This window comes from Solea senegalensis, linkage group LG18, assembly GCF_019176455.1.
Source record: "Solea senegalensis isolate Sse05_10M linkage group LG18, IFAPA_SoseM_1, whole genome shotgun sequence".
NCBI classification, from domain to species: Eukaryota; Metazoa; Chordata; class Actinopteri; order Pleuronectiformes; family Soleidae; genus Solea; species Solea senegalensis.
In genome coordinates, this window is record NC_058041.1 from 19,520,758 (window position 1) to 19,548,675 (window position 27,918).

Below are 27,918 nucleotides of genomic sequence, written 5' to 3' on the forward strand. Positions count from 1 at the left end.
CATTCACGATTTCTGTTCATAAGTGCAACATTTGCTCATTGATGATTTGACTTGTCTTTTCTTCACCTGGGCTTTTATCAATGATTAGAATGCCTTTCTTGTGGCTGGTTGCTTTATCATAGACTATTAAAATGAATTTGCTGCCTGTGGTTCAGAGGTGTAGCCTCGTCTGGACAATGACTGCTCAACATCGGAATAAATAACTTTGAACTAAAACATTTCCTCCTCAGTAACTTTGACATTTGCTTATATATAATGGAACTTTTATTGAAAAACCTTATGTGAACAAATCCGATTATATCTGAGGATACATAGTTGCTCAGAAAAATACATCTTTAATAATGTTTTAATAATGTTATTATTAAAAGACAACGGGTACATTGAGTAAATTATATGAAATATACAGTTACTTGTACTTAGAGTAAAATACATTGTGCTATTCTAAATGAGTAAACGTGTATAATATAAAAACAAACCATCTTGTGATGTGTTCTCTATTGTTTGACCACAGTATTTCAAGTGCATTAACAGTACAGAATATAAATGAGGGATTATGAGAGGGGTCACTGGAACTGGAACATGATGATAATAATGACAGTGAAAGTGAAAAACAAGGAATTGGTGAAACCGAGAGTATTTCCTGTTGCAAACACTGCGGGAGACGGCATGTCGCCAACTGTCTCCTTTAAGAACGACCCAAATCTTGATGTTTTTGAAAAGACCTGAATATCAGCACGGACCTTGTTTTCATTCATTGTAACGACGGCCACGTGGAACCAAGATGAGTCCCACTTGCACAGCAGGGGGCTGCCCTGATCCCCCTGTTAAAAAAAACAAGTGCATTCACCATCATTAAGGTTCTGACACGTGACTAAAAGGCAAATAGATGTTGGAAACCCTGACATGTAGGAGTGTAATGGTACGCATAAGTCACGGTTGGCCACATATGTCGGTTCTCAAATATATAAAAAGTAAATATAATAATAAAATAAAGAGAAATTATAGTGCAGCATGTAGAAACAATACTAACATCTTTAGTCCGAGCTTGTACTCAGAAAGAAGATTTATCCAAATTCTTAATAACGACTGCCTAAATGCCAGGGCTTCCTGTTTTTTTCCTTGTTTTTCCAGTGTTTGTGTGCTACTGCTATTTAAAGTTTAAAGATTTTTCTTTAATCTTTGAAATCTGCCGCACAGCGAGCGTGAGCTAGCCGTTAGCACCACACTAGCTCATCCTGAGGCTAGCCGCTAAAACATTATTTCATAAACCAGCGCCACCTGTCGACTTTCAACAGCCTCCGTTTGTGTCAGCTCCACACACGGAGCTAAGTACATCTGCGGGGTCGGTCCCCGGGCTCCAGGTTTACCTGCGGGACGAGTTACTCACCCTGTGTGGTTTGGGCTAATCCAAAATAGTGAAAACAAGGGGGGTGTTCTCTGAAAACACCCCCATTAGCACTTGGTACTTTCCTCCTGATAAAATGAACCATAGACTGTATGAAATGAACAATATTCTTATGTTGAAGGTTAAAATGGATGTAACCATTGGTTAATAATAAATGGGTCAGTTTTTCTCATACTATTGTTCTCTGTTTAAGTTTTGTATCACTTGATCAAGCCTATTCTAACATTCCACACTACAAAATAAGTGATTAAAGTATGCATGATTCGTACTGATATCGGATCGGATCGATATCGGTATCGCCAATACTCAAGGCTGCAATATCGGTATCGTATTGGAAGTGAAAAAGTTGTATTGGGACATCCCTACTTGTCTGTGCTAACGCTTGATATTAAACTCATGCTGAAGTCAGTTGCTTTAACGGCTTGATGACAACATGCGAGACCTGGCAATTGTGTCACGTTGTTGGGGGAAACTAGGAAATGTGATTAAGTTCCGCTCTGCACAACCTGTCCTCCAACTGAAACGTACATATAGGTCGGTTTTTTTCAACCCCTTGTGGGTCGTTTTTCTCAAACCCCTGAATGCGACGTAAAGGTAGTATTCACTCGACTCGAACTTAACATAACTTAACATAACTCGAATATGCACAGATGTTACTGAGGGTAGGGTTAGGGCAAAAAAGACAGGGTTAGGTAGTAAAAGTTAAATTTTTTTTAAAAAAGGTGGTATAGTTAGGGACCAAACCATTGTCAACCGCGCTCTGGCGCAGCACTCTCGCCACTGAGCCGACTACCGGTGCTGACAACGGCGAAGCCACTAGATACCGCGTCTAAGGCGGAATTGGTTGCTGTTATGTATACAACCGCTAGCGGCGCATGTTTTGAAAACGTAAACATAGGTCGTAATTCCTGTATATGACCTTTATGTACGTTTTATTGTAGGACAGTCTCGCTCTGCATTAGCATGGTTACCACTGAACATATGATGAAAATACACACGCATGTACTGGAAATTTGTTCAGTAGATAGACAAAGGGAAAGCATTTTTTTACCTCTTGAAGGTCCATGGCATATGTGCAAATGTTCCCTGTATCCAAAACATTGCCACAACTTGCTACTTGAGTTTCAATGTCTCGGAGCACTGATCCAGCTTTATAATCACCTAGGTAACAAAAAAATAAATAAAAAATCACTCAAATTGTTTTATTTAATACAATATAAAAGCAAATGCTGTGATTTCACCTTCCTCAATGTGATTCTGCTCTGGTTACTTAGTAAAGATACAGTTAACTGTAGCTTTGGTTTGAGGATGTTGGTAGGTCAACTGTTCCACAGGTTAGGGGCCAACATTTCAAAGGTCCAGTCATTTCCAGTCATTTCATTTAAAACTAAACCCCTTCTTCTGCAGCTAACTCTGCCGGAAACCCTTTATTTTACAGTCCGGCAATTACCTGGTATTTATTAAGAAACTAGATGGTAACAAAACATAGTTAAATGGAAAATTCCAAAATAACTTTATGTAATTACTAAGTTAGTACCTAGTAAGAACATGGAAACATACTAGGAAACTAGATGGTAATTCAATCTATGTATTAAGAAAGTACCCATACAGAAAGGATAGTAAGTACTATGTAATTACTTAGTAAGTACATGAAAAACTACCAAGATACTAGATGTAAAACAATCTATGTACTAAGAAAGTACCCATCGGAAAACATAGTAAGTAAGTACTATTACTTTGTAAGCACATTAAAACCTTCAAGGAAACTAGATGGTAATACAATCTACGTACTAAGAAAGAACCCATACGGAACGGATGTAAGTACTTAGTTATAACATATTAAGTACATGGTTGTGTCAACGAAAGTTCAAAATGCAGAACGGAGATGAGGCAACGCTCTATTTAAACTGCTCTGGCTCCGCCTACTTTGAACTTCGATGCTAATCGTTGTGAAAGTGAGCTAACACCCAGAAGAATCTCCAAAATTCTTACTGTAATTTGAAATATTGTAATATATCAGAATTGTATTATTATTGTGGGGCAAGTTATAGTAGTTTGTGTTAATTTGGTTGCTGAAAAAGTTATCGAAAACTCAAAATTAATGTATGTAAATGACATAAATTTTGTCTTACTTTTATTGTGGTATGTCATCTGTGCAAAAGTGATGCTTTTATTTTGAAAGGCTAAAATACCGGAAGTAGGAGAACAAACGAGAGAAACATGGTGCCAATTAAGGCTGTGATTTATTTTAGCACCTGGCTGACAGGACACAAGGTCTGTATACGTTTTATTTGGTGGTACGTGTTTTTTGAGTTGTTTTTAATCTCAGTTAGTGCTTCATAGAGTTTCATGTAAATGTTATGCTCGTAGCACTACTTCATTATTAATTAATTAATCTCTCGGCTAACGTTAGCTAGTGCAAGATATACACATGTTACTAACGTTTATTGCTAGTTAAATAGCTATTTATAAGTGTTCAGAGTATTTAATAGGAGTTGGTCAATACTCTGTCCCTGAACTGTACACAGTTCAGCAATGTGCTTCTTACAACTGTTATATTTCTCCAAATGGTTCTAATTGTTATAATTTGTTTATAGGTTGTCAACTAGTAAATGATCTGTAATTATATAATTATTTGTTTGGCAATATTGTGTACCACTTATATTTCAGAAACTATGCCAAACCCAGAACAAGAAAGGCACCCCACAGAAACGACAGAGACCCCTACAGAAACACGCAAACTACTGCAAAGTGTTTCTTGAGTCACATCAAGTAGTTCTGTTAAAGTTTTTGTGAGAAAACGGTTCTTTGAAATTATTGTTTTAGTTTACACGTCCATGTAGGTGGATTGTTTTTGGTTTTTCGAGTCTGACACTCAGCTGTTTCAGCTGTCTAATGAGGTGCACTGATTAGACAAGGAAGTAGTGAAAGGGTGTACCAGTAAAGCAAGCATGATAATAATAAGTGTATTATTTCAATACTTTATACGGAACTATGAAGATTTGCACCTCCTGATCAAATCACATTACTAGATACCAATATACACTGTTTTACACCTGAAAAAAGTGGTTTAGCAGTTTAGTTGCACAGTTGACAGACATCTAGGAGTATCAGGCTAGACAACCTCAGTGATCTAGATCAGTGTTTCTCAACCCTGAACTGCCAGGGCCTACTACCCTGCATGTTTTTGATCTTTCTCTGCTCCACCACACCTTGTCCAATGAAGCTGTTCCATTCTTTTTTTCCCAAGTAAATGTCAGGAGTCTCTGAAGGTTCTCATTCATCTTCAGTAGTTAGCTGGAGACTACTGGACTTGCTTGAGTTAGGTTTTTAAGACATTTCACCTTGAATTCAGTCTTCAGGCCACTTCAGTTCTGGAACTGAAACCAACAGCTAACTACTGAAGAGTCAATCAGTCCCTCTTCTAAACTTAGCAAGTAAACACATTTAGATTGCTGCTTGGAAAGTTACACAGGATGGATGGAGAGGCTCAGTGGTTAAGACAGGTACCCTGTGTGTGAAAGACATCATGGTTGCAAGTTCAACTCCACCCCTGGCTGATTGCACTCAATTCCTTTGTAAGTCTTTTTTGGATAAACATGTGTGCTAAATGACATGTAATGTAATGTAAAACTTGCAAACTGGGGCAGACTCATCAACCTGATTGTAAAATAGAAGAAATTAGAAAATAATTGAAAAAATTGCCACAATAACCTGGATGTCATGTTTGTATTGTCAACCAGACCCAGAGCCAATAAAACCCACTATTCAGCATTTGACCTGAGAGGGGCTATAGAGAGACAACCATTCACAACTACAGTCATTTGGGGCAGCCATATGGCCAAAGGAAAGGGAATTGGGCTTGTAACTAGAGGGTCAGTGACTCAAATTCTGGCATGGCCCATGCCAGAATTTGCTTGTAAATATTCACTACTGGTGTGTAATAAGGATGGACTAAATACAGAGGTCAGTTTCACTATCAGTAATTGGTATGGTCGAAACAGCTTACCTCTGTTCTTACTTCCTTTCCCCCAGCCTGCCATCCAGCATTGACTCCCAACAGGGAAGGATATGTCATTGTTTACATCCAAACACACAGGCTGGACAATATCACTGAAGCTGACTCTTTTAGCCAGTTGCAGCACAGCAACATTAGAGCCTGTCAGTTCGCTGAACTTAATTTTCACAACAGCCAGAGACATGTCAAACTTGTCAGAACCGTTGATATGTTGGTGACCCAAGAACACAGTCCACTCAAGGACATTTGGATTTGAGCTATGAGGAAGAGAAAACATTATTAGAAACATAAGTCCAGGTGTTATAGCTATTCAGTGTTAATCTTAAAGGAAATAATAACAGGTGTGTTTTTACAAGAAGCATTGGTCACTAGTGAGGACAAAGTTATCAGAAATGAGGGTTCCTGCACAAGTGTAGGCCCCATTTTTGTAGAGACTGGCAATCCAGGGCCACATTCCTCCAGGGACAACACCACTGTCACCGACGGCGCGACTATTCTCTGGTGCATTGCCACACACTGCTCCTAAATAGGAACATTTAAAGAATGAAGAAAGAAATTATTACAAAGAAAGGGAAGAAAATGTGGGATAAAACTTTATTAATTCAAATTAATTTAATTTAATTTAATTTTGTTATTTAAATGTCAGTCATCATCTAACCGCTTTATCCTCCACCAGAGGGTCGCGGGGGGTGCTGTGCCAATCTCAGCTACATCGGGCGATAGGCGGGGTACACCCTGGACAGTTCGCCAGTCCATCGCAGGGCCACACACAACTAGAGACAAACAACCATTCACTCTCACACTCACTCCTACGGTCAATTTAGAGTGTCCAATTTACCTAATCCCCACATTGCATGTTTTTGGACTGTGGGAGGAAGCCGGAGAGAACCCACGCACACACGGGGAGAACATGCAAACTCCATGCAGAAAGGCACTTGTTCCAACCGGGGCTCGAACCCGGGTCTTCTCGCTGCAAGGCAAGAGTGCTAACCACTACACCACCGTGTGGCCCCGTTATTAAATGTATTAAATTAAATGTTACCTTTTTAATTTGTATTAGTTTTATCTTTAAACTCACTTGCAGGACTGAATGCAGCTTGAGCAGTAGTACTTGGTCTTGTTGTTAAAGGAGTAGCTGAAGAAGGTTGGAGACCAGGACAGGTGTAGCTGCCATCAGTGTCCCCACCACTGGAACTGAACTGCACAAAACCTGGCTCATCAGAGCGGATCAGGGAGTTGATCCAGGGCTGGTAACTGGACACTCTGGAGTAGACTCCTGGCAAATTGGGTCGGGCGCAACCAAAACCAAAGCTAACTATTCCAGACTGGACCCAGACGGAGCCCTGTTTGCTTACCATCGGACCTCCCGAGTCACCCTGGGGACGTGGAGAGGACACGACTAAGGATGTCACAAAGTCCTTTACACATTCAGCAATGAGTGACAAATAAAAGAAGCAGCAGCTTACCTGACATGAGTCTTTGCCTCCCACCAGAACTCCAGCACAGATCATGTTGTCTGTGATTGTACCAACTCCATTGAGACAGTTACACTGTCTGTTTCCCAGAACTGGAACCTCCACTTCTTGTAGAGATTCAGGGAATGGTAAGGACACTGAGAGAGACCAAAAAAGAGAGATAGTTCATACACTCACTTTCTATGCTTTATATATCAATGAAAAGTCACTCCTTGCCTCCAAAAAGCAGTCTCACCTCCCTCATTGACTGCACCCCAGCCGGTGACCCAGCTATCTGTACCATTGTTGAACACACTGCCACTGGCTGCCAGACACACAGGTCTGATGTAGTCTGTGAACGTGACTGGTGAGGAGAGTCTGAGCAGAGCGATGTCATTGTTGTTGGTGTCACCATCATAGTTTGGGTGTAAAATGATTCTGGCAACACTTCTGGACACTTCATTTGGGTTTGTGCCCTGGAGGTTCTGACGGCCAAGAGAAACCTCCCATCCGGATGTGCTTGTACTGAAACGACGACAAACATGCAACCGTTTGACGACGAAACGCACCGCTAAAGCACAGACTTAGACACACAGAAATTGACCTTAACTCATATTGTAGGTACCCACCTGGAAAAGCAGTGAGCAGCAGACATCACCCACTCTCTGTTGATGAGGGAACCACCACAAACATGGCCACCAGAGCCCTGCAGACTAACCTGCCAAGGCCAACTCCCAGGTGGAGCATCTTCACCGCCGACTATCCTGTTATTCAGGGGAGTGATGCCACACACTGGAAACAACAGAGCAACAAAATACTGTGACCCCTACAGTAATTGCACAGCGCTGGTTCAAACAACAGGGTAGTTGGAGTCAAAATACTTACATTCAGCACTCGATGCAACAGATCCTGGCTCTGTGGTTGTAGCACTGGGTTCTGCGGTATTGGTACTAGTGCCAGAAGCAGTAGTGGTAGTAAGAGGTGGTGGGAGACCAGGACAGGTGTAGCTGCCATCAGTGTCCCCACCACTGGAACTGAACTGCACAAAACCTGGCTCATCAGAGCGGATCAGGGAGTTGATCCAGGGCTGGTAACTGGACACTCTGGAGTAGACTCCTGGCAAATTGGGTCGGGCGCAACCAAAACCAAAGCTAACTATTCCAGACTGGACCCAGACGGAGCCCTGTTTGCTTACCATCGGACCTCCCGAGTCACCCTGGGGACGTGGAGAGGACACGACTAAGGATGTCACAAAGTCCTTTACACATTCAGCAATGAGTGACAAATAAAAGAAGCAGCAGCTTACCTGACATGAGTCTTTGCCTCCCACCAGAACTCCAGCACAGATCATGTTGTCTGTGATTGTACCAACTCCATTGAGACAGTTACACTGTCTGTTTCCCAGAACTGGAACCTCCACTTCTTGTAGAGATTCAGGGAATGGTAAGGACACTGAGAGAGACCAAAAAAGAGAGATAGTTCATACACTCACTTTCTATGCTTTATATATCAATGAAAAGTCACTCCTTGTCAGCAAAAAGCAGTCTCACCTCCCTCATTGACTGCACCCCAGCCGGTGACCCAGCTATCTGTACCATTGTTGAACACACTGCCACTGGCTGCCAGACACACAGGTCTGATGTAGTCTGTGAACGTGACTGGTGAGGAGAGTCTGAGCAGAGCGATGTCATTGTTGTTGGTGTCACCATCATAGTTTGGGTGTAAAATGATTCTGGCAACACTTCTGGACACTTCATTTGGGTTTGTGCCCTGGAGGTTCTGACGGCCAAGAGAAACCTCCCATCCGGATGTGCTTGTACTGAAATGACGACAAACATGCAACCGTTTGACGACGAAACGCACCGCTACAGCACAGACTTAGACACACAGAAATTGACCTTAACTCATATTGTAGGTACCCACCTGGAAAAGCAGTGAGCAGCAGACATCACCCACTCTCTGTTGATGAGGGAACCACCACAAACATGGCCACCAGAGCCCTGCAGACTAACCTGCCAAGGCCAACTCCCAGGTGGAGCATCTTCACCGCCGACTATCCTGTTATTCAGGGGAGTGATGCCACACACTGGAAACAACAGAGCAACAAAATACTGTGACCCCTACAGTAATTGCACAGCGCTGGTTCAAACAACAGGGTAGTTGGAGTCAAAATACTTACATTCAGCACTCGATGCAACAGATCCTGGCTCTGTGCATCCAGAAGCAGTAGTGGTAGTAAGAGGTGGTGGGAGACCAGGACAGGTGTAGCTGCCATCAGTGTCCCCACCACTGGAACTGAACTGCACAAAACCTGGCTCATCAGAGCGGATCAGGGAGTTGATCCAGGGCTGGTAACTGGACACTCTGGAGTAGACTCCTGGCAAATTGGGTCGGGCGCAACCAAAACCAAAGCTAACTATTCCAGACTGGACCCAGACGGAGCCCTGTTTGCTTACCATCGGACCTCCCGAGTCACCCTGGGGACGTGGAGAGGACACGACTAAGGATGTCACAAAGTCCTTTACACATTCAGCAATGAGTGACAAATAAAAGAAGCAGCAGCTTACCTGACATGAGTCTTTGCCTCCCACCAGAACTCCAGCACAGATCATGTTGTCTGTGATTGTACCAACTCCATTGAGACAGTTACACTGTCTGTTTCCCAGAACTGGAACCTCCACTTCTTGTAGAGATTCAGGGAATGGTAAGGACACTGAGAGAGACCAAAAAAGAGAGATAGTTCATACACTCACTTTCTATGCTTTATATATCAAAGAAAAGTCACTCCTTGTCAGCAAAAAGCAGTCTCACCTCCCTCATTGACTGCACCCCAGCCGGTGACCCAGCTATCTGTACCATTGTTGAACACACTGCCACTGGCTGCCAGACACACAGGTCTGATGTAGTCTGTGAACGTGACTGGTGAGGAGAGTCTGAGCAGAGCGATGTCATTGTTGTTGGTGTCACCATCATAGTTTGGGTGTAAAATGATTCTGGCAACACTTCTGGACACTTCATTTGGGTTTGTGCCCTGGAGGTTCTGACGGCCAAGAGAAACCTCCCATCCGGATGTGCTTGTACTGAAATGACGACAAACATGCAACCGTTTGACGACGAAACGCACCGCTACAGCACAGACTTAGACACACAGAAATTGACCTTAACTCATATTGTAGGTACCCACCTGGAAAAGCAGTGAGCAGCAGACATCACCCACTCTCTGTTGATGAGGGAACCACCACAAACATGGCCACCAGAGCCCTGCAGACTAACCTGCCAAGGCCAACTCCCAGGTGGAGCATCTTCACCGCCGACTATCCTGTTATTCAGGGGAGTGATGCCACACACTGGAAACAACAGAGCAACAAAATACTGTGACCCCTACAGTAATTGCACAGCGCTGGTTCAAACAACAGGGTAGTTGGAGTCAAAATACTTACATTCAGCACTCGATGCAACAGATCCTGGCTCTGTGGTTGTAGCACTGGGTTCTGCGGTATTGGTACTAGTGCCAGAAGCAGTAGTGGTAGTAAGAGGTGGTGGGAGACCAGGACAGGTGTAGCTGCCATCAGTGTCCCCACCACTGGAACTGAACTGCACAAAACCTGGCTCATCAGAGCGGATCAGGGAGTTGATCCAGGGCTGGTAACTGGACACTCTGGAGTAGACTCCTGGCAAATTGGGTCGGGCGCAACCAAAACCAAAGCTAACTATTCCAGACTGGACCCAGACGGAGCCCTGTTTGCTTACCATCGGACCTCCCGAGTCACCCTGGGGACGTGGAGAGGACACGACTAAGGATGTCACAAAGTCCTTTACACATTCAGCAATGAGTGACAAATAAAAGAAGCAGCAGCTTACCTGACATGAGTCTTTGCCTCCCACCAGAACTCCAGCACAGATCATGTTGTCTGTGATTGTACCAACTCCATTGAGACAGTTACACTGTCTGTTTCCCAGAACTGGAACCTCCACTTCTTGTAGAGATTCAGGGAATGGTAAGGACACTGAGAGAGACCAAAAAAGAGAGATAGTTCATACACTCACTTTCTATGCTTTATATATCAATGAAAAGTCACTCCTTGTCAGCAAAAAGCAGTCTCACCTCCCTCATTGACTGCACCCCAGCCGGTGACCCAGCTATCTGTACCATTGTTGAACACACTGCCACTGGCTGCCAGACACACAGGTCTGATGTAGTCTGTGAACGTGACTGGTGAGGAGAGTCTGAGCAGAGCGATGTCATTGTTGTTGGTGTCACCATCATAGTTTGGGTGTAAAATGATTCTGGCAACACTTCTGGACACTTCATTTGGGTTTGTGCCCTGGAGGTTCTGACGGCCAAGAGAAACCTCCCATCCGGATGTGCTTGTACTGAAACGACGACAAACATGCAACCGTTTGACGACGAAACGCACCGCTAAAGCACAGACTTAGACACACAGAAATTGACCTTAACTCATATTGTAGGTACCCACCTGGAAAAGCAGTGAGCAGCAGACATCACCCACTCTCTGTTGATGAGGGAACCACCACAAACATGGCCACCAGAGCCCTGCAGACTAACCTGCCAAGGCCAACTCCCAGGTGGAGCATCTTCACCGCCGACTATCCTGTTATTCAGGGGAGTGATGCCACACACTGGAAACAACAGAGCAACAAAATACTGTGACCCCTACAGTAATTGCACAGCGCTGGTTCAAACAACAGGGTAGTTGGAGTCAAAATACTTACATTCAGCACTCGATGCAACAGATCCTGGCTCTGTGGTTGTAGCACTGGGTTCTGCGGTATTGGTACTAGTGCCAGAAGCAGTAGTGGTAGTAAGAGGTGGTGGGAGACCAGGACAGGTGTAGCTGCCATCAGTGTCCCCACCACTGGAACTGAACTGCACAAAACCTGGCTCATCAGAGCGGATCAGGGAGTTGATCCAGGGCTGGTAACTGGACACTCTGGAGTAGACTCCTGGCAAATTGGGTCGGGCGCAACCAAAACCAAAGCTAACTATTCCAGACTGGACCCAGACGGAGCCCTGTTTGCTTACCATCGGACCTCCCGAGTCACCCTGGGGACGTGGAGAGGACACGACTAAGGATGTCACAAAGTCCTTTACACATTCAGCAATGAGTGACAAATAAAAGAAGCAGCAGCTTACCTGACATGAGTCTTTGCCTCCCACCAGAACTCCAGCACAGATCATGTTGTCTGTGATTGTACCAACTCCATTGAGACAGTTACACTGTCTGTTTCCCAGAACTGGAACCTCCACTTCTTGTAGAGATTCAGGGAATGGTAAGGACACTGAGAGAGACCAAAAAAGAGAGATAGTTCATACACTCACTTTCTATGCTTTATATATCAAAGAAAAGTCACTCCTTGTCAGCAAAAAGCAGTCTCACCTCCCTCATTGACTGCACCCCAGCCGGTGACCCAGCTATCTGTACCATTGTTGAACACACTGCCACTGGCTGCCAGACACACAGGTCTGATGTAGTCTGTGAACGTGACTGGTGAGGAGAGTCTGAGCAGAGCGATGTCATTGTTGTTGGTGTCACCATCATAGTTTGGGTGTAAAATGATTCTGGCAACACTTCTGGACACTTCATTTGGGTTTGTGCCCTGGAGGTTCTGACGGCCAAGAGAAACCTCCCATCCGGATGTGCTTGTACTGAAACGACGACAAACATGCAACCGTTTGACGACGAAACGCACCGCTAAAGCACAGACTTAGACACACAGAAATTGACCTTAACTCATATTGTAGGTACCCACCTGGAAAAGCAGTGAGCAGCAGACATCACCCACTCTCTGTTGATGAGGGAACCACCACAAACATGGCCACCAGAGCCCTGCAGACTAACCTGCCAAGGCCAACTCCCAGGTGGAGCATCTTCACCGCCGACTATCCTGTTATTCAGGGGAGTGATGCCACACACTGGAAACAACAGAGCAACAAAATACTGTGACCCCTACAGTAATTGCACAGCGCTGGTTCAAACAACAGGGTAGTTGGAGTCAAAATACTTACATTCAGCACTCGATGCAACAGATCCTGGCTCTGTGGTTGTAGCACTGGGTTCTGCGGTATTGGTACTAGTGCCAGAAGCAGTAGTGGTAGTAAGAGGTGGTGGGAGACCAGGACAGGTGTAGCTGCCATCAGTGTCCCCACCACTGGAACTGAACTGCACAAAACCTGGCTCATCAGAGCGGATCAGGGAGTTGATCCAGGGCTGGTAACTGGACACTCTGGAGTAGACTCCTGGCAAATTGGGTCGGGCGCAACCAAAACCAAAGCTAACTATTCCAGACTGGACCCAGACGGAGCCCTGTTTGCTTACCATCGGACCTCCCGAGTCACCCTGGGGACGTGGAGAGGACACGACTAAGGATGTCACAAAGTCCTTTACACATTCAGCAATGAGTGACAAATAAAAGAAGCAGCAGCTTACCTGACATGAGTCTTTGCCTCCCACCAGAACTCCAGCACAGATCATGTTGTCTGTGATTGTACCAACTCCATTGAGACAGTTACACTGTCTGTTTCCCAGAACTGGAACCTCCACTTCTTGTAGAGATTCAGGGAATGGTAAGGACACTGAGAGAGACCAAAAAAGAGAGATAGTTCATACACTCACTTTCTATGCTTTATATATCAATGAAAAGTCACTCCTTGTCAGCAAAAAGCAGTCTCACCTCCCTCATTGACTGCACCCCAGCCGGTGACCCAGCTATCTGTACCATTGTTGAACACACTGCCACTGGCTGCCAGACACACAGGTCTGATGTAGTCTGTGAACGTGACTGGTGAGGAGAGTCTGAGCAGAGCGATGTCATTGTTGTTGGTGTCACCATCATAGTTTGGGTGTAAAATGATTCTGGCAACACTTCTGGACACTTCATTTGGGTTTGTGCCCTGGAGGTTCTGACGGCCAAGAGAAACCTCCCATCCGGATGTGCTTGTACTGAAATGACGACAAACATGCAACCGTTTGACGACGAAACGCACCGCTACAGCACAGACTTAGACACACAGAAATTGACCTTAACTCATATTGTAGGTACCCACCTGGAAAAGCAGTGAGCAGCAGACATCACCCACTCTCTGTTGATGAGGGAACCACCACAAACATGGCCACCAGAGCCCTGCAGACTAACCTGCCAAGGCCAACTCCCAGGTGGAGCATCTTCACCGCCGACTATCCTGTTATTCAGGGGAGTGATGCCACACACTGGAAACAACAGAGCAACAAAATACTGTGACCCCTACAGTAATTGCACAGCGCTGGTTCAAACAACAGGGTAGTTGGAGTCAAAATACTTACATTCAGCACTCGATGCAACAGATCCTGGCTCTGTGGTTGTAGCACTGGGTTCTGCGGTATTGGTACTAGTGCCAGAAGCAGTAGTGGTAGTAAGAGGTGGTGGGAGACCAGGACAGGTGTAGCTGCCATCAGTGTCCCCACCACTGGAACTGAACTGCACAAAACCTGGCTCATCAGAGCGGATCAGGGAGTTGATCCAGGGCTGGTAACTGGACACTCTGGAGTAGACTCCTGGCAAATTGGGTCGGGCGCAACCAAAACCAAAGCTAACTATTCCAGACTGGACCCAGACGGAGCCCTGTTTGCTTACCATCGGACCTCCCGAGTCACCCTGGGGACGTGGAGAGGACACGACTAAGGATGTCACAAAGTCCTTTACACATTCAGCAATGAGTGACAAATAAAAGAAGCAGCAGCTTACCTGACATGAGTCTTTGCCTCCCACCAGAACTCCAGCACAGATCATGTTGTCTGTGATTGTACCAACTCCACTGAGACAGTTACACTGTCTGTTTCCCAGAACTGGAACCTCCACTTCTTGTAGAGATTCAGGGAATGGTAAGGACACTGAGAGAGACCAAAAAAGAGAGATAGTTCATACACTCACTTTCTATGCTTTATATATCAAAGAAAAGTCACTCCTTGTCAGCAAAAAGCAGTCTCACCTCCCTCATTGACTGCACCCCAGCCGGTGACCCAGCTATCTGTACCATTGTTGAACACACTGCCACTGGCTGCCAGACACACAGGTCTGATGTAGTCTGTGAACGTGACTGGTGAGGAGAGTCTGAGCAGAGCGATGTCATTGTTGTTGGTGTCACCATCATAGTTTGGGTGTAAAATGATTCTGGCAACACTTCTGGACACTTCATTTGGGTTTGTGCCCTGGAGGTTCTGACGGCCAAGAGAAACCTCCCATCCGGATGTGCTTGTACTGAAATGACGACAAACATGCAACCGTTTGACGACGAAACGCACCGCTACAGCACAGACTTAGACACACAGAAATTGACCTTAACTCATATTGTAGGTACCCACCTGGAAAAGCAGTGAGCAGCAGACATCACCCACTCTCTGTTGATGAGGGAACCACCACAAACATGGCCACCAGAGCCCTGCAGACTAACCTGCCAAGGCCAACTCCCAGGTGGAGCATCTTCACCGCCGACTATCCTGTTATTCAGGGGAGTGATGCCACACACTGGAAACAACAGAGCAACAAAATACTGTGACCCCTACAGTAATTGCACAGCGCTGGTTCAAACAACAGGGTAGTTGGAGTCAAAATACTTACATTCAGCACTCGATGCAACAGATCCTGGCTCTGTGGTTGTAGCACTGGGTTCTGCGGTATTGGTACTAGTGCCAGAAGCAGTAGTGGTAGTAAGAGGTGGTGGGAGACCAGGACAGGTGTAGCTGCCATCAGTGTCCCCACCACTGGAACTGAACTGCACAAAACCTGGCTCATCAGAGCGGATCAGGGAGTTGATCCAGGGCTGGTAACTGGACACTCTGGAGTAGACTCCTGGCAAATTGGGTCGGGCGCAACCAAAACCAAAGCTAACTATTCCAGACTGGACCCAGACGGAGCCCTGTTTGCTTACCATCGGACCTCCCGAGTCACCCTGGGGACGTGGAGAGGACACGACTAAGGATGTCACAAAGTCCTTTACACATTCAGCAATGAGTGACAAATAAAAGAAGCAGCAGCTTACCTGACATGAGTCTTTGCCTCCCACCAGAACTCCAGCACAGATCATGTTGTCTGTGATTGTACCAACTCCATTGAGACAGTTACACTGTCTGTTTCCCAGAACTGGAACCTCCACTTCTTGTAGAGATTCAGGGAATGGTAAGGACACTGAGAGAGACCAAAAAAGAGAGATAGTTCATACACTCACTTTCTATGCTTTATATATCAAAGAAAAGTCACTCCTTGTCAGCAAAAAGCAGTCTCACCTCCCTCATTGACTGCACCCCAGCCGGTGACCCAGCTATCTGTACCATTGTTGAACACACTGCCACTGGCTGCCAGACACACAGGTCTGATGTAGTCTGTGAACGTGACTGGTGAGGAGAGTCTGAGCAGAGCGATGTCATTGTTGTTGGTGTCACCATCATAGTTTGGGTGTAAAATGATTCTGGCAACACTTCTGGACACTTCATTTGGGTTTGTGCCCTGGAGGTTCTGACGGCCAAGAGAAACCTCCCATCCGGATGTGCTTGTACTGAAATGACGACAAACATGCAACCGTTTGACGACGAAACGCACCGCTACAGCACAGACTTAGACACACAGAAATTGACCTTAACTCATATTGTAGGTACCCACCTGGAAAAGCAGTGAGCAGCAGACATCACCCACTCTCTGTTGATGAGGGAACCACCACAAACATGGCCACCAGAGCCCTGCAGACTAACCTGCCAAGGCCAACTCCCAGGTGGAGCATCTTCACCGCCGACTATCCTGTTATTCAGGGGAGTGATGCCACACACTGGAAAGGAGGCAAAATAATTGGTAACTAACTCATTATGATTGCAGCAAAGAACAGCACAGGTTCCAATGTTGCCTTTTGCACTGAACATTTAATTGTGAGATAATACAAGTCTTTATTAAAAAAGTTGGTTGTCAAGATGTATAGATAATTTAGAGGTTTTGAGAGAAAATCATCATCTCACCATCCAGCTGAGCATATGATTCTGTAAGAGAAACAACACAAAGTCATTTTTCTGCAAAGCTTGTATTATTCCCACGGAAACATCCCAGGAAAACATAAAAATAGTAGATTATGGTCTTCAGCTCTAGTATTTACCAGATCGTTGTTAGTCCTCTGCTGGTAAAGTCACGGCAGAACCAACTTTTCGATTATTTTTGCTTGTAGCCAGCGACACAACCTAATGTATATTGTCCTTCCCTTCTTGTCAACTCCACAGTCTACTTGCCACTTTTTTGCTGTTGTTGTTTTTTTTTTGTATACTTTCAAGATTCAGAACCCACCTCTCTGCCTGAACTTCTAGACCCCTATTATCTCCATTTAACTTAAATGTACACGCGCTGCCATCATGCTCATGCATGTTAATAAGTCATCACTAAAGAATAGTGAAATCTATATCTTTTAAGTCTTCCATGTGGTCATCTAAACATAAGTAGGCTCACCATGGATGATTACAGATTCAGGGTGACTTTGCATTGTGAGATATTCATCACATAACAGATAACATGATAAAAGGTTATACAATTATAAAACCTTCCCCAGTATTTCTCTCCTTACATTTGTTAATATAAACATTTATATTTATTCTCAAAATGCTGGTGGTTTAAGGCCACCAAAAATAAAATTATACTGCCAAAGCTAATGCCCATATTTCTAAATTTGTCAAACAATCTTAAAGTGAACATATAACATTGTCAAACCCTTTAGTAATCATGTCAATATTAATCAAATATTATAGTTGTATATAGGCGCGTAAGTGTGTGTGTGTGTAACAAGTTTTCCTGAGTTATGTTCAGTTAATAGTCAGTGTAACTATTTTGACTCACCTGCAGATAAGAGACTCGTCAGAGTCAGTATGCACATCCATTTCAACAAAGCCATTGTGTGACTGAATGTTGCATGTTTGTTACTCTATATAAGCTCGCTTTGGTCAGACTCAACTGTGTCCCTCCCACTTTAAACCATTGTCACGTGGAGTAAAATAAAACAGTTTCCTTGTTTCTATGATGACTTTTTTCGTGGAGAAGAAGGAAGTGAGAGAACTTCATAAATATGCAAATTAAATTATAAATTTCATTTAATTTCATTTCATTTAATGGCAAGCTACTTTTTTAAGTGTTGTTATATGAGACATATGCCCTGGACTGAGATCATGGCTCCCAGCTGGGACACAAACAAAAACACACTTTAGCCACTTAATAAAGAAACACCTATGTATAATGTATGTATTTAATGTATGTTCACTATTGGACAGCCTTTTTCTCATTTTTTTTTATTTATTTAATTATTCAAACAAAGCAAATACAAACACTCTGAAAAGGAGCTGAAAAAGGATAATCGTTCATTTCAACACAAATACAATAAAGTTAAAATAAGATAAGTGTGATTTCATAATTCATTCATTCATTCATTCATTCATTCAGCTTCTACCGCTTTATTGTCCACACGAGGGTCACTGGGGGCTCTGGTGCTGATCCCAGCTGACATAGGACCGGGTACACAGGTCACCAATCCATCACAGGGCCAAAGAACAAAGATAAACAACCATCCACTCCATATTCCACATAAAATAATGTGCCCGTATCAACAGCCTTGACAAATGTCATCTTTTATTCTTATTATTATTGTTTTAAACATAATCAACTGGAAACTGAACAAATATCTGTGTATCACTGTTTTTTGCTCTCTGGGACACAGGGCTGCTGGTCTGAACTAAGGATTTGAAACAGTGAAGTCACAAAATACCACACCAAATGCTGATGGATGGCAGTGAAGCAACAACTATGGTGTAAAATCTCTGGACACAAATGAGCATATAATAACAAAGTAAATGAATGGATGATGTAAGAGTTGTGTCTTTTGCCCCTACCCCAGTCTACCCCAGTCAGAAAATGTTGCAGATCTTTTCTTCTTCTGTGTCTCTCAACAAAGGGTGTGGACATAAAAGTCGACTTCAAACCCAGCGCGAGAGTACAAATACTTTGACATGTCACAGGAAGAGATTGCAAACAAACTGCAGGGGAACACGTCTGCCGTCATTGTTTGTGACACAATGGTGTATTTCAGCACCTTGATTTAGCGAGTAGAGATAAAAATGGTTTCAGAGACAGAAAAGCATCCTGGTTATGTCACTGCGACCGTACACAACACCTGAGGGGAAGTGACCCTCAGGCCTCCCATGATACACTCTGGCTCATTATCACTACAAGGAAAATTGTATATCTACAGTAGGGCTGCTCAATTATGGAAAAAATAATAATTACGATTAATTGGCTTTGAACATGACATTTTGAATGAACCTTTTGAATTTACCTTAAAATAACTGTAATTATTTTAAATATCTTTACTCACGCTGCATTTTTAAAAGGGATGTCACTTTTTGTTCAAAATTCAAATTTATATTCCTAATATCACGTGTTGGAACATGATGTATGCAGGATGCATGTATGTTTTCTACTGTATCAAATTTGTTATTATTATTATTATTATTATTATTATTATTATTAATAATAATAATTATAACAATAATAATAATAATAATAATGATAATAATAATAATACATTTTATTTAAGGTGTCTTTCTCGGCACTCAAGGACGCCGCACAAATACAATATACATAAAAAAAAAAAAAAATAACAGAAAGGGGCAGAGAGGACAGAATTTGACAGTGTCTGCTGCAACACACAGCAGCAAGGACAACATGCCACACCCGGACAACCCAGACTCCAAACTACCAGCTGTTCTCTACACATTTTCATAGCCATGGCTAAGTGGCAGCAGTTCAGTTGTGGCCAGGACGCTATGTTCTGCATCCCCCCTGGTAAAACGTGGCTGAACCAAGAGAGAGGTCGTGGAACTTGGGCAACCTTCTTTCTTTCTTGCCCAGGACTCAATGGCTCTATTCTTTCTTTCGTTCTCACAAAAGTCCTGCGGTGAGAGGCGAGTGGTGATGGCGGTAGGTGTAAGATGGTGCAGGGAGCCGGCGGTCAGGACTAGATGGTCACTCTCTACTTGCATCCCTTTTTCAGGGTCAGCACTGTTCCCCGCTGTAGGGGAACGGTCTACAAAAGGTGACCTACAAAAAGGCTCATGTCTCAGCCTATCCAGCCAGCGCAGCCAGACTCAAACGGTCGCTATGTCATTGTTACTGGTACGATGTATGAAAAGCAGGTGATCCTGGTATCTGTCTATGCTCCCAATTGGGACGACCATAACTTTGTGAGCTCATTATTTTCTACCATTCCAGATTTAGATTCTCACCTTCTGATAATGGGGGGAGACATGAACTGTGTGATCAACCCCGCACTGGACAGGTCTAGCCTACGGTCATCCACGCCCATGAAAATGTCCCAGGCTCTTTCCACATTTATGGGTCAATATGGATTGGTGGACCCATGGCGATTTTCATACCCTTCCGTAAGACAATACTCTTTTTTCTCCCATGCACATCGTTCATTCTCGCGCATAGATACAAATTATGAAAATGAATGTGCTACCAAGATATCTGTATGTTTTTCAATGTCTGCCTATCTTCCTTCCCAAATCCTTTTTCACAGCTAAAATTACATTATTTTATCATTCATTTGGGCTGGTAAACGGCCAAGGGCAAGTCGTACACTGCTTTGTAGGGATAGATGGGCTGTGGGACTGGGTCTACCTGATCTAATCGGCTACTATTGGGCAGCCAAGATAATTTCTTGGTTCACTTCCCCTCAATCCAGCTGGTGCCAGAGTGAGTCAGCCTCCTGCTCCTCATCGCTGCTAGCTTTGACATGTAGTACCTTGCCCCTTTCCCCTTCAAGTTTTAACTCTAATCCGGTTGTTGTTGAAACACTAAAAATTTGGACACAAATACGGCGTCACTTCGGTTGACGCCTCTTCGGTTGGCTCACCCTTCCTCTAGCAACTCCTATTTAATCCTCCTCCTACTCCTATAAAAATTAGAAGGATATGTAAAAGTATTTCAAAGTATTTACAGTGGGAGCCAGTAAGGGAAATATGCAGTCATCAATCAAAGTTTGGCTACATGATATTTTAGGTCTTCTGAAACTGGAGAAGATCAAATTCTCACTTAGAATGTCATCAAACAGATTTTATACATTACATTACATGTAATTTACATGGGTGTATATGTACTCTCTCCTCTGTTTCGGTCTGCCAGTGGTGGGTCCCCCCATGATTTGTTCACCCTAAGACACTCCAACATAACAAACTTGTTTTGATAACTGAGGAGTGGGCAGCCATTGATACTTTGTACATTTAATTACTACTGTTTGATTATATATGTATGTAAATGTATGTATGTGTGTATATATTTTCATTTATTTATATTTACATTTATATTTATACTTATTTATTTATTTGTATTTTTTTTGTCTTACTTATTTCACATGTATGTAATTTTATTCATGATGTACTTTAATCGTATAAGAAGGCCATGGGTCTGGGGGGGTGTTCATTTAAGTTCAAAAAAGAAGAAAATACATTGTATCCATTTATGCACTTTATGTCTGTGACTTGCATTTGATAAATAAAAGTTATAAAAAAAAAAAAACTTCAGGGAACAGATCAAGAAACTGCCCACTGAAAGTGACCCAGGATTGCAAAGGCAGGTTCCTCCTTAGGTAGGATCTGGACATGGCTGTGGGGTAAACAAGGCAACAGACATGGACACTGTACAAAAAGCAGCAAAAAACTGGACCAGTTTCACCTCCGCTGCCTGCACAAGGTCATCAACATCTCTTGGACCGACAGGGTTCCCAACAAAGAAGTGCTCCGACGAGCAAATATACCTGGAACTGAAGCACTCATCATGATGGGCTGGTCATGTGGTACGTATGGTCAACACACGGCTACCGAAGATGGTGTTCTACTGTGAGCTCACCACTGGCACGAGGAAGGTGGGAAGCCCCTACAAACGCTTCAAGGACTCGCTGAAGTCGTCCCTTACGGCATGCAGCATCCCTCAACGTGAATGGGAATCCATTGCTTCTGACAGATGTGCCTGGCACCTTGCTGTCCACCAAGGAGTAGATACCTTTGAGGAGAACAGACGAGACAACCTGGATCACAAGTGGCAAGCCAGAAAGGAAAGAAGACCTGACCCCAGAGCCACCGGCAAATGCCCAGTGTGTGGACGCAAATGCGCCTCAGCGTTTGGGCTGTGTTCTCACCTCAAATGCCACTGACGTCATCATCGCCCTGTGATGGACATGCAAGAGAAGCGAGAGAACACTTGCCAAAATAGCTTATAACTCATAACACAAACCACTGATATTATGGTAACACTTTAGATTAGGGAACACATATTCACCATTAACTAGGTGCTTACTAACATGCATAAATATCATTAATGTTGATATTATTTATCATCATGAAGAATGACAGTTAGCAAGTTCTTCTTCATGTCTTTTCACCAGCTACATAAACATAATGTAAATTATCTGATTTATTTGAGCACACGTATGTACCATGTAACCCAACATGGAAGTCGTAACACTTTCATAGTTACATGTTAGCTAAAGCCAATCCCAGCTGACATTCAGTGACATTAACTGAGAAGCAGGAGAAACATGTATTTAATGAATTCATTCATTCATGCACTTTATGAGGATACAGTCAGGGATGACTGATTGGTCTCTGATTACACCCGGGCGACGGTAGCTCAGTGTGCGAGCGAAACGTCTTTTTTATATAAACAGAATTTATATAGCACTTTTATTTATTAAATACAAACCATTTACATTGCAGTGACACTCTAAAAAATCCCCAGCCACAGATGTACTCTGGATAAAGTCTGGATAAATGTGAGGGCTGCATCATCCACTGTGGTGACCCCTTGAGAGTCACAAGCTAAAAAAATGCTGGTCAAATGAGGCAATGTTGTATCCGGCCCATTTCACTTCAATGATGGTGTTAACAAGGAAGAATTGTGTCTCCCATTGTATTCCATGCATAAATGGATGAACTGTCAAAACTGACGGCATCAATGGAAACTCTGTCATTAATCATCTTACATATGAAAATGACACAGACACATTTAGTCCAACAGTTACTAAAGGTGTGCTCACAGTACTGTAAATACTATATGTCAGATATAGTATAGTGATAATCAGATGTAAAGAGGACAGAAAATTACTTTTCCCTGCTTTTATGTGTCTGTTAACATGCGAAGAAATCAGATATCGTCACTGATGAGTAAAATCAAATTTATCAACAATCCTGTGGACTCTCTGATGTTGTCTATGTACACAGCCTTGAGATGATGTATATTATACACAAATAAAATTGAATTGAATTGAACTGAATTGAACTTTTTGCTCCGTCAAAGTTTTGTTACTTGAATTGAATTAAATTCTGTGATTTATTAAAGGGACTCACCACCAACACCATGTTTACATTCACACTCATACCACTGTAATCTTTGACCACAATTTACAGTAACATTTATTTCTGCCTTCCATTTACGGAACCGAGGCTCGACAGTCGGGATTTTGGACACCTCGTCCTCAAATGTATTTATTTTAAAATCACCAGCATGTTCACTTTTTTTTAAAGAAATCTACGGCGATGTTTGGCTGAATTTGATTGTATGTCGTATGTGTTGTTTGTTTGTTTTCTTTATCTTTCTGACAGTTTATTCTTTTGCCAATTTATGTCTGAGTGCACTAAATACACACTAAAAACACTAAATATGTTCTAAGCTGTTTAAGCAGATAACTGGACACCATAACAACCACTAGCTACATTAATACTGTGTACTTTGCGAGGTATTGTTCTCAGATCTCAGCTGGCAGTTCTTGAAATGGATGTTTTGCTGTAAATAAATACAAATACTGTGAAGAAATCATTTTTCCCTGTTCTGTTACGTATCATCATGATATATATCATGTATATATATATACATGATATATATATTAATATCATAAATCCTGTTCCTTTGTCTTCCCCTAGTATGACCTTTGCAGATACATTTCATCACTTCTTTCAAAGAAAAATGTGAAAAGTTTCCTGTGTCACGGCACCTGTTGACATGTCAATGACGTAACATGTTCATGCTGTGGCTGTAACATTTGCACCTCATCCATCATTTTCAATGGAAACGTCAAGTCTCACTATGCATTTTGACAGCATGGAGAACGTAAATGTAATGTATTAGTTCAATTGTTTTTACAAAGGAAGGCCATTGTAAGGTAGTCTCGATGTGACAAGTCCTGATATTTAAAGTCATAGTTCAGGTCTTTTGAAGTGTGTTTGTATGAGGTACAAATACAAAGACTTGGGGCCATTTAGCGTCTAGTCTGGTGACGACCGAGCTATTGGGAAATGTGGCGTACTTTCAGAGGTGTTGCATTATAGTCACCGCTAAGCTTTATGGATCTCAGGGTATACTGTATTGAGTTCATGGTTGTGTGCACATGCATGTTCCAAGGCGCTAAATAAATGGTCTAGTCAAGACACCACAGTAAACTGCAGATGAGGATAATGGCCCTGATTGGAAGAATTAACAAGTTTTAAACAGGAAATGAACAATGGACTGCACACATTGATAGACTGGATCAATTATTTGAAGCTAACTGAATAGCCAACGATAAAAAGTGTAATGGTCACTACCACTTACAGACTCTTGACTTACAGAAACCTTGTCCAGCCCAGTAAACCCAAGGGACCAGACATTTGAAGAAATACAGAGTTGGGTAGAGTAGCCAAAAAATGACTCAAGTAAAAGTACTGTTACTTTAAGATAAGAATTACTCAAGTAGAAGTAAAAGTACTCATGAAATTAATGACTCGAGTAAGAGTAAAAAAGTATGCAATGAAAAGACTACTCAAGTACTCTCTATATATATATATATACTATATATAAATATTCAGAGCAACACAAACAGTACAAAATAGACACAATATAATATAAAACAGCAAAGTTCAAATTAAGATTTGTTAAATAATAATATTTTAAATAAAACATTAAATACGGTCTTTATAATAAAATAAATAACCTTTGAACTAAAACAATAATATATGAACTATTTGGGAAATTAAATACATCATCGTTTAACTAAAAGTACAATCAATTTGGATTATCCAATTCAGATACATCGGCACGGTAAAAGTATTGGTTGGCTGCTCAGCTGACAGCTGAAACAACTAAGAGCTGAAACCCAGAGACAGGAGACCAAAACCCGCAGACCAGAGCCTCGGTGTCGGACACGCTGGTGTGTTTTAAGTCCACTTGGAGCCAAAATCTGCGGCTAACAGCTGAGTGGCTAACAGCTGGTGCAGCGGCACACTTGTGATGTGACTCAACTGGCTGCATTTGATTGGCAAGGTTTTGTCAGCTATAGCCAACAGGGAGAGAACAAAGCTACATACATACTCAAGTAAAAGTAACAGTATGTTTTACCCTTTCATTGTTCTACCACTATCACAGCAACATTACAAGAGTGTCGATCAGGGGCCTCAAACTCAAATGACCTGTGGGCCAATGACTGTCTCGTCCGGTCAGTCGGGGGCCAGTCAAGTAAAAAAAAAAAAAAGTAACAGTTGCGGTGGACAATATGAGCTCAAAATTATATAATTTATCTTATATATTATATAAGATAAAATAAAATATAATAAGTGGTTGTTTTAATATGCAACAATCAAAATTAATCTATTCATTTAATAATAAAAACATATAGAAATGACTCGTTACAACTTGATATCAATTGACGGGCCACATGTGGCCCCCGGGCCGCAACTTTGACACCACTGGTGTAGATTATTATATGTCCACCGTCCTGTCTGCATGCGCTGTATGTTGCATGTTCCAAGAGGGTAAATAAATGTCCGTCTAGTCAAGACATCACAGGAAACTACTGGTCACAATGTTACGTGTCTTCAAAATCATCCAGGTAGGATAATCTGAAGATAAAGCTTAATAAGGATAAACTTTATTAAATAATAATAAATACAATGGCTGATTGAAATGTGTATTGTTCCATGGCTACAATGATATATCATCATGACATGTGATGAGTGTCTGTGTGTCGTACAGTCTTATTTCTGTATTTATTTTCAGTGCTAGAGCGAGTCGTCTTTTAACTCAAAGGTTGCTAGTCTACATGCCGATGTGCCCTTGGGCAAGACGCTTAACCCCATGTTACTCCTGATGGCTGTGAATGGGTTTGAAAGATGAGCTGCATGGAAGTGTGCGAGCAGTTTTGAGTGGTCAAGACATTACATTACATTACATTACATTACAATACATTACATTACATTACATGTCATTTAGCAGACGCTTTTATCCCAAGCGACTTACAATGGAATTGAGTACAATCAGCCAGGGGCGGAGTCAAACTTGCCACCACTGCGACCATGATGTCTTTTGCACTCAGGGTACCGGTCTTAACCACTGAGCCACTCCACCCCCAAATACTTAGCATTTAATTATGGTTAGAAACAGAAAAAGAGTCAGGGAAAATCAAGCATTAACTTAAATAAAGTGGAAAACAATTAATACTTTCCAAAACACCTGGATTAAGGGAGGGACAGAATTATGGGCGTGTAATCTTAACCCTGATAACTTCTTTTTTTAATCTGTGCGCATGCGCACTAAGCCTCGGTAGGACGTCTCGATGGGTAGGATGTTTTGTTAGGACACTGTAGCATCCTGCTGTTCACGGAGACAACCTGGTTCATCTCCTTCCTGTGTGCACAGGCAACCAGTTGTGACCCGCACAGTAAAGTATGGTCTGAGGAGACCAATGAGGCTCTGATGGACTGCTTCAGGTCTACAGTGTGGAGAACTGCAGAGGACATGGGGAGGACATCAGGACATCGACGGGCTCACACACACACAATAACAATAACTAAAGACTGAAGACTGTGCAGAGGGAGCTGAGGAGGAAGATCAGGGAGGGGAAGGACAGCTGCCAGTCTGGAGAGGCCTGAAAACCATCTCTGGCCTCCCAGGCTGTAGGGGACCAGAGGTGGACTAATGACCTAAAGTTGTTTGATCAGCCTCCCACTCCTCCCCCGATCCAGTCAGTCCTGCTGCAACCCCTTTCATCTGCATCACTAGTGCACAGTTCGCAGTCTGTCCTTCACACCTAACCAGGTGAGGAAAGAGGTCAAGCAGATGAAGGTGAAGAAGGCAGCAGATCCTGACGGCATCAGCTCCAGGCTCCTCAAATCCTGGTTCAGATGTGCAGGATTATGGGGATCATCTTCAACATGAGCCTGAACCTGGGGAGAGTACCACAGTTATGGAAGACCTCCTGTGTGGTACCAGTGCTTATCAGTAGCACCCTGTGGGGTTTCAGTAAAAAAAAAAAGAAAACACACAACCACATACAAAACACACTATTATTCACGAGACAGTTGATCTGCAACAACCATAGCGCACACACACACATCACTGCGCATCTATAGTTCTACTGCATCATTAGCACCACATCTTCCGTTATGTCACTCAGCAAACGCAGTTTCACAAACCACTATATGACACAAGAACAAGCTTCCACATAAGCATAGGCTATTTATGATCAACAGTTTTGTCCTCACCACTTCTAAAACATGTTATACATTCATCATTAACACTGGAACTACCGTAAATGATGTACCTCTTGGGTGTAGGTCTTCCGCTTGAAATCATTTCCTTCTTTTCTCCAAACGATCGCCGTGAAAAGTCCACACGAAGGAGATCAGAAACATGATGGATCAGTGGTGTTAATGCAGTGATCACAGTTTACTTCAAAACCCACCAAAGGTTCAAACGTCGTTGATGACATCACTGGGGGCTAGCGCCAGACACATATATACCGTACATTCCGGACTAATTTTACAAAGAAAATCTATTTTGTCCTTAATAATCCAGTACAAGCCGCACTGGATTTTAAGCCAGTGCTTATTACTGTAAGAAGTGAGTCACTGACAGCAGGTGACCTGGGCGTGTCGCAGGTGCCGGCTGTTCTTTATCTGCCATGTGAGCTATTTACACAGAAAGATATCACATGTGAGGAT

The 27,918-nt window shown here is 42.9% G+C and overlaps 1 protein-coding gene across 3 annotated transcripts; it reads right to left on the reverse strand.

Moving 5' to 3' along the window:
- Positions 1 to 82: 82 nt before the first annotated feature.
- si:dkey-32n7.7 lies at positions 83 to 16,689 on the reverse strand. 3 transcript variants are annotated; one of them, XM_044014388.1, is made up of 35 exons: positions 16,532 to 16,618; positions 16,159 to 16,427; positions 15,915 to 16,060; positions 15,494 to 15,824; positions 15,238 to 15,400; positions 14,865 to 15,133; positions 14,621 to 14,766; positions 14,200 to 14,530; positions 13,944 to 14,106; positions 13,571 to 13,839; positions 13,327 to 13,472; positions 12,906 to 13,236; positions 12,650 to 12,812; positions 12,277 to 12,545; positions 12,033 to 12,178; positions 11,612 to 11,942; positions 11,356 to 11,518; positions 10,983 to 11,251; positions 10,739 to 10,884; positions 10,318 to 10,648; positions 10,062 to 10,224; positions 9,689 to 9,957; positions 9,445 to 9,590; positions 9,057 to 9,354; positions 8,801 to 8,963; positions 8,428 to 8,696; positions 7,763 to 8,329; positions 7,507 to 7,669; positions 7,134 to 7,402; positions 6,890 to 7,035; positions 6,502 to 6,799; positions 5,777 to 5,945; positions 5,415 to 5,680; positions 2,457 to 2,566; positions 83 to 821 (listed from the first exon to the last, which is right to left on the reverse strand). In XM_044014388.1, the coding sequence occupies exons 1-35, from the start codon at positions 16,555 to 16,557 to the stop codon at positions 564 to 566; spliced, it is 7,962 nt and encodes a 2,653-aa protein (XP_043870323.1). In that variant the 5' UTR covers positions 16,558 to 16,618; the 3' UTR covers positions 83 to 563. The 3 variants fall into 3 exon arrangements, with proteins under 3 accessions (XP_043870323.1, XP_043870322.1, XP_043870325.1); XM_044014387.1 differs by having other exon boundaries at positions 7,763 to 8,093; positions 8,184 to 8,329; positions 11,612 to 12,178; XM_044014390.1 differs by having other exon boundaries at positions 11,612 to 12,178; positions 16,532 to 16,689.
- Between the last annotated feature and the right edge of the window lie 11,229 nt (positions 16,690 to 27,918).

Bases quoted from the DNA above. Each gene is read 5' to 3' on its own strand.
- si:dkey-32n7.7 (XM_044014390.1), bottom strand. From the start codon at position 16,557: ATGTCTGCTGCTCACTGCTTTTCCAG. The intron at 11,252-11,355 runs GTGGGTACCTAC...TCGTCGTTTCAG, and splicing joins GCTGCTCACTGCTTTTCCAG to TACAAGCACATCCGGATGGG. The intron at 9,958-10,061 runs GTGGGTACCTAC...TCGTCATTTCAG, and splicing joins GCTGCTCACTGCTTTTCCAG to TACAAGCACATCCGGATGGG.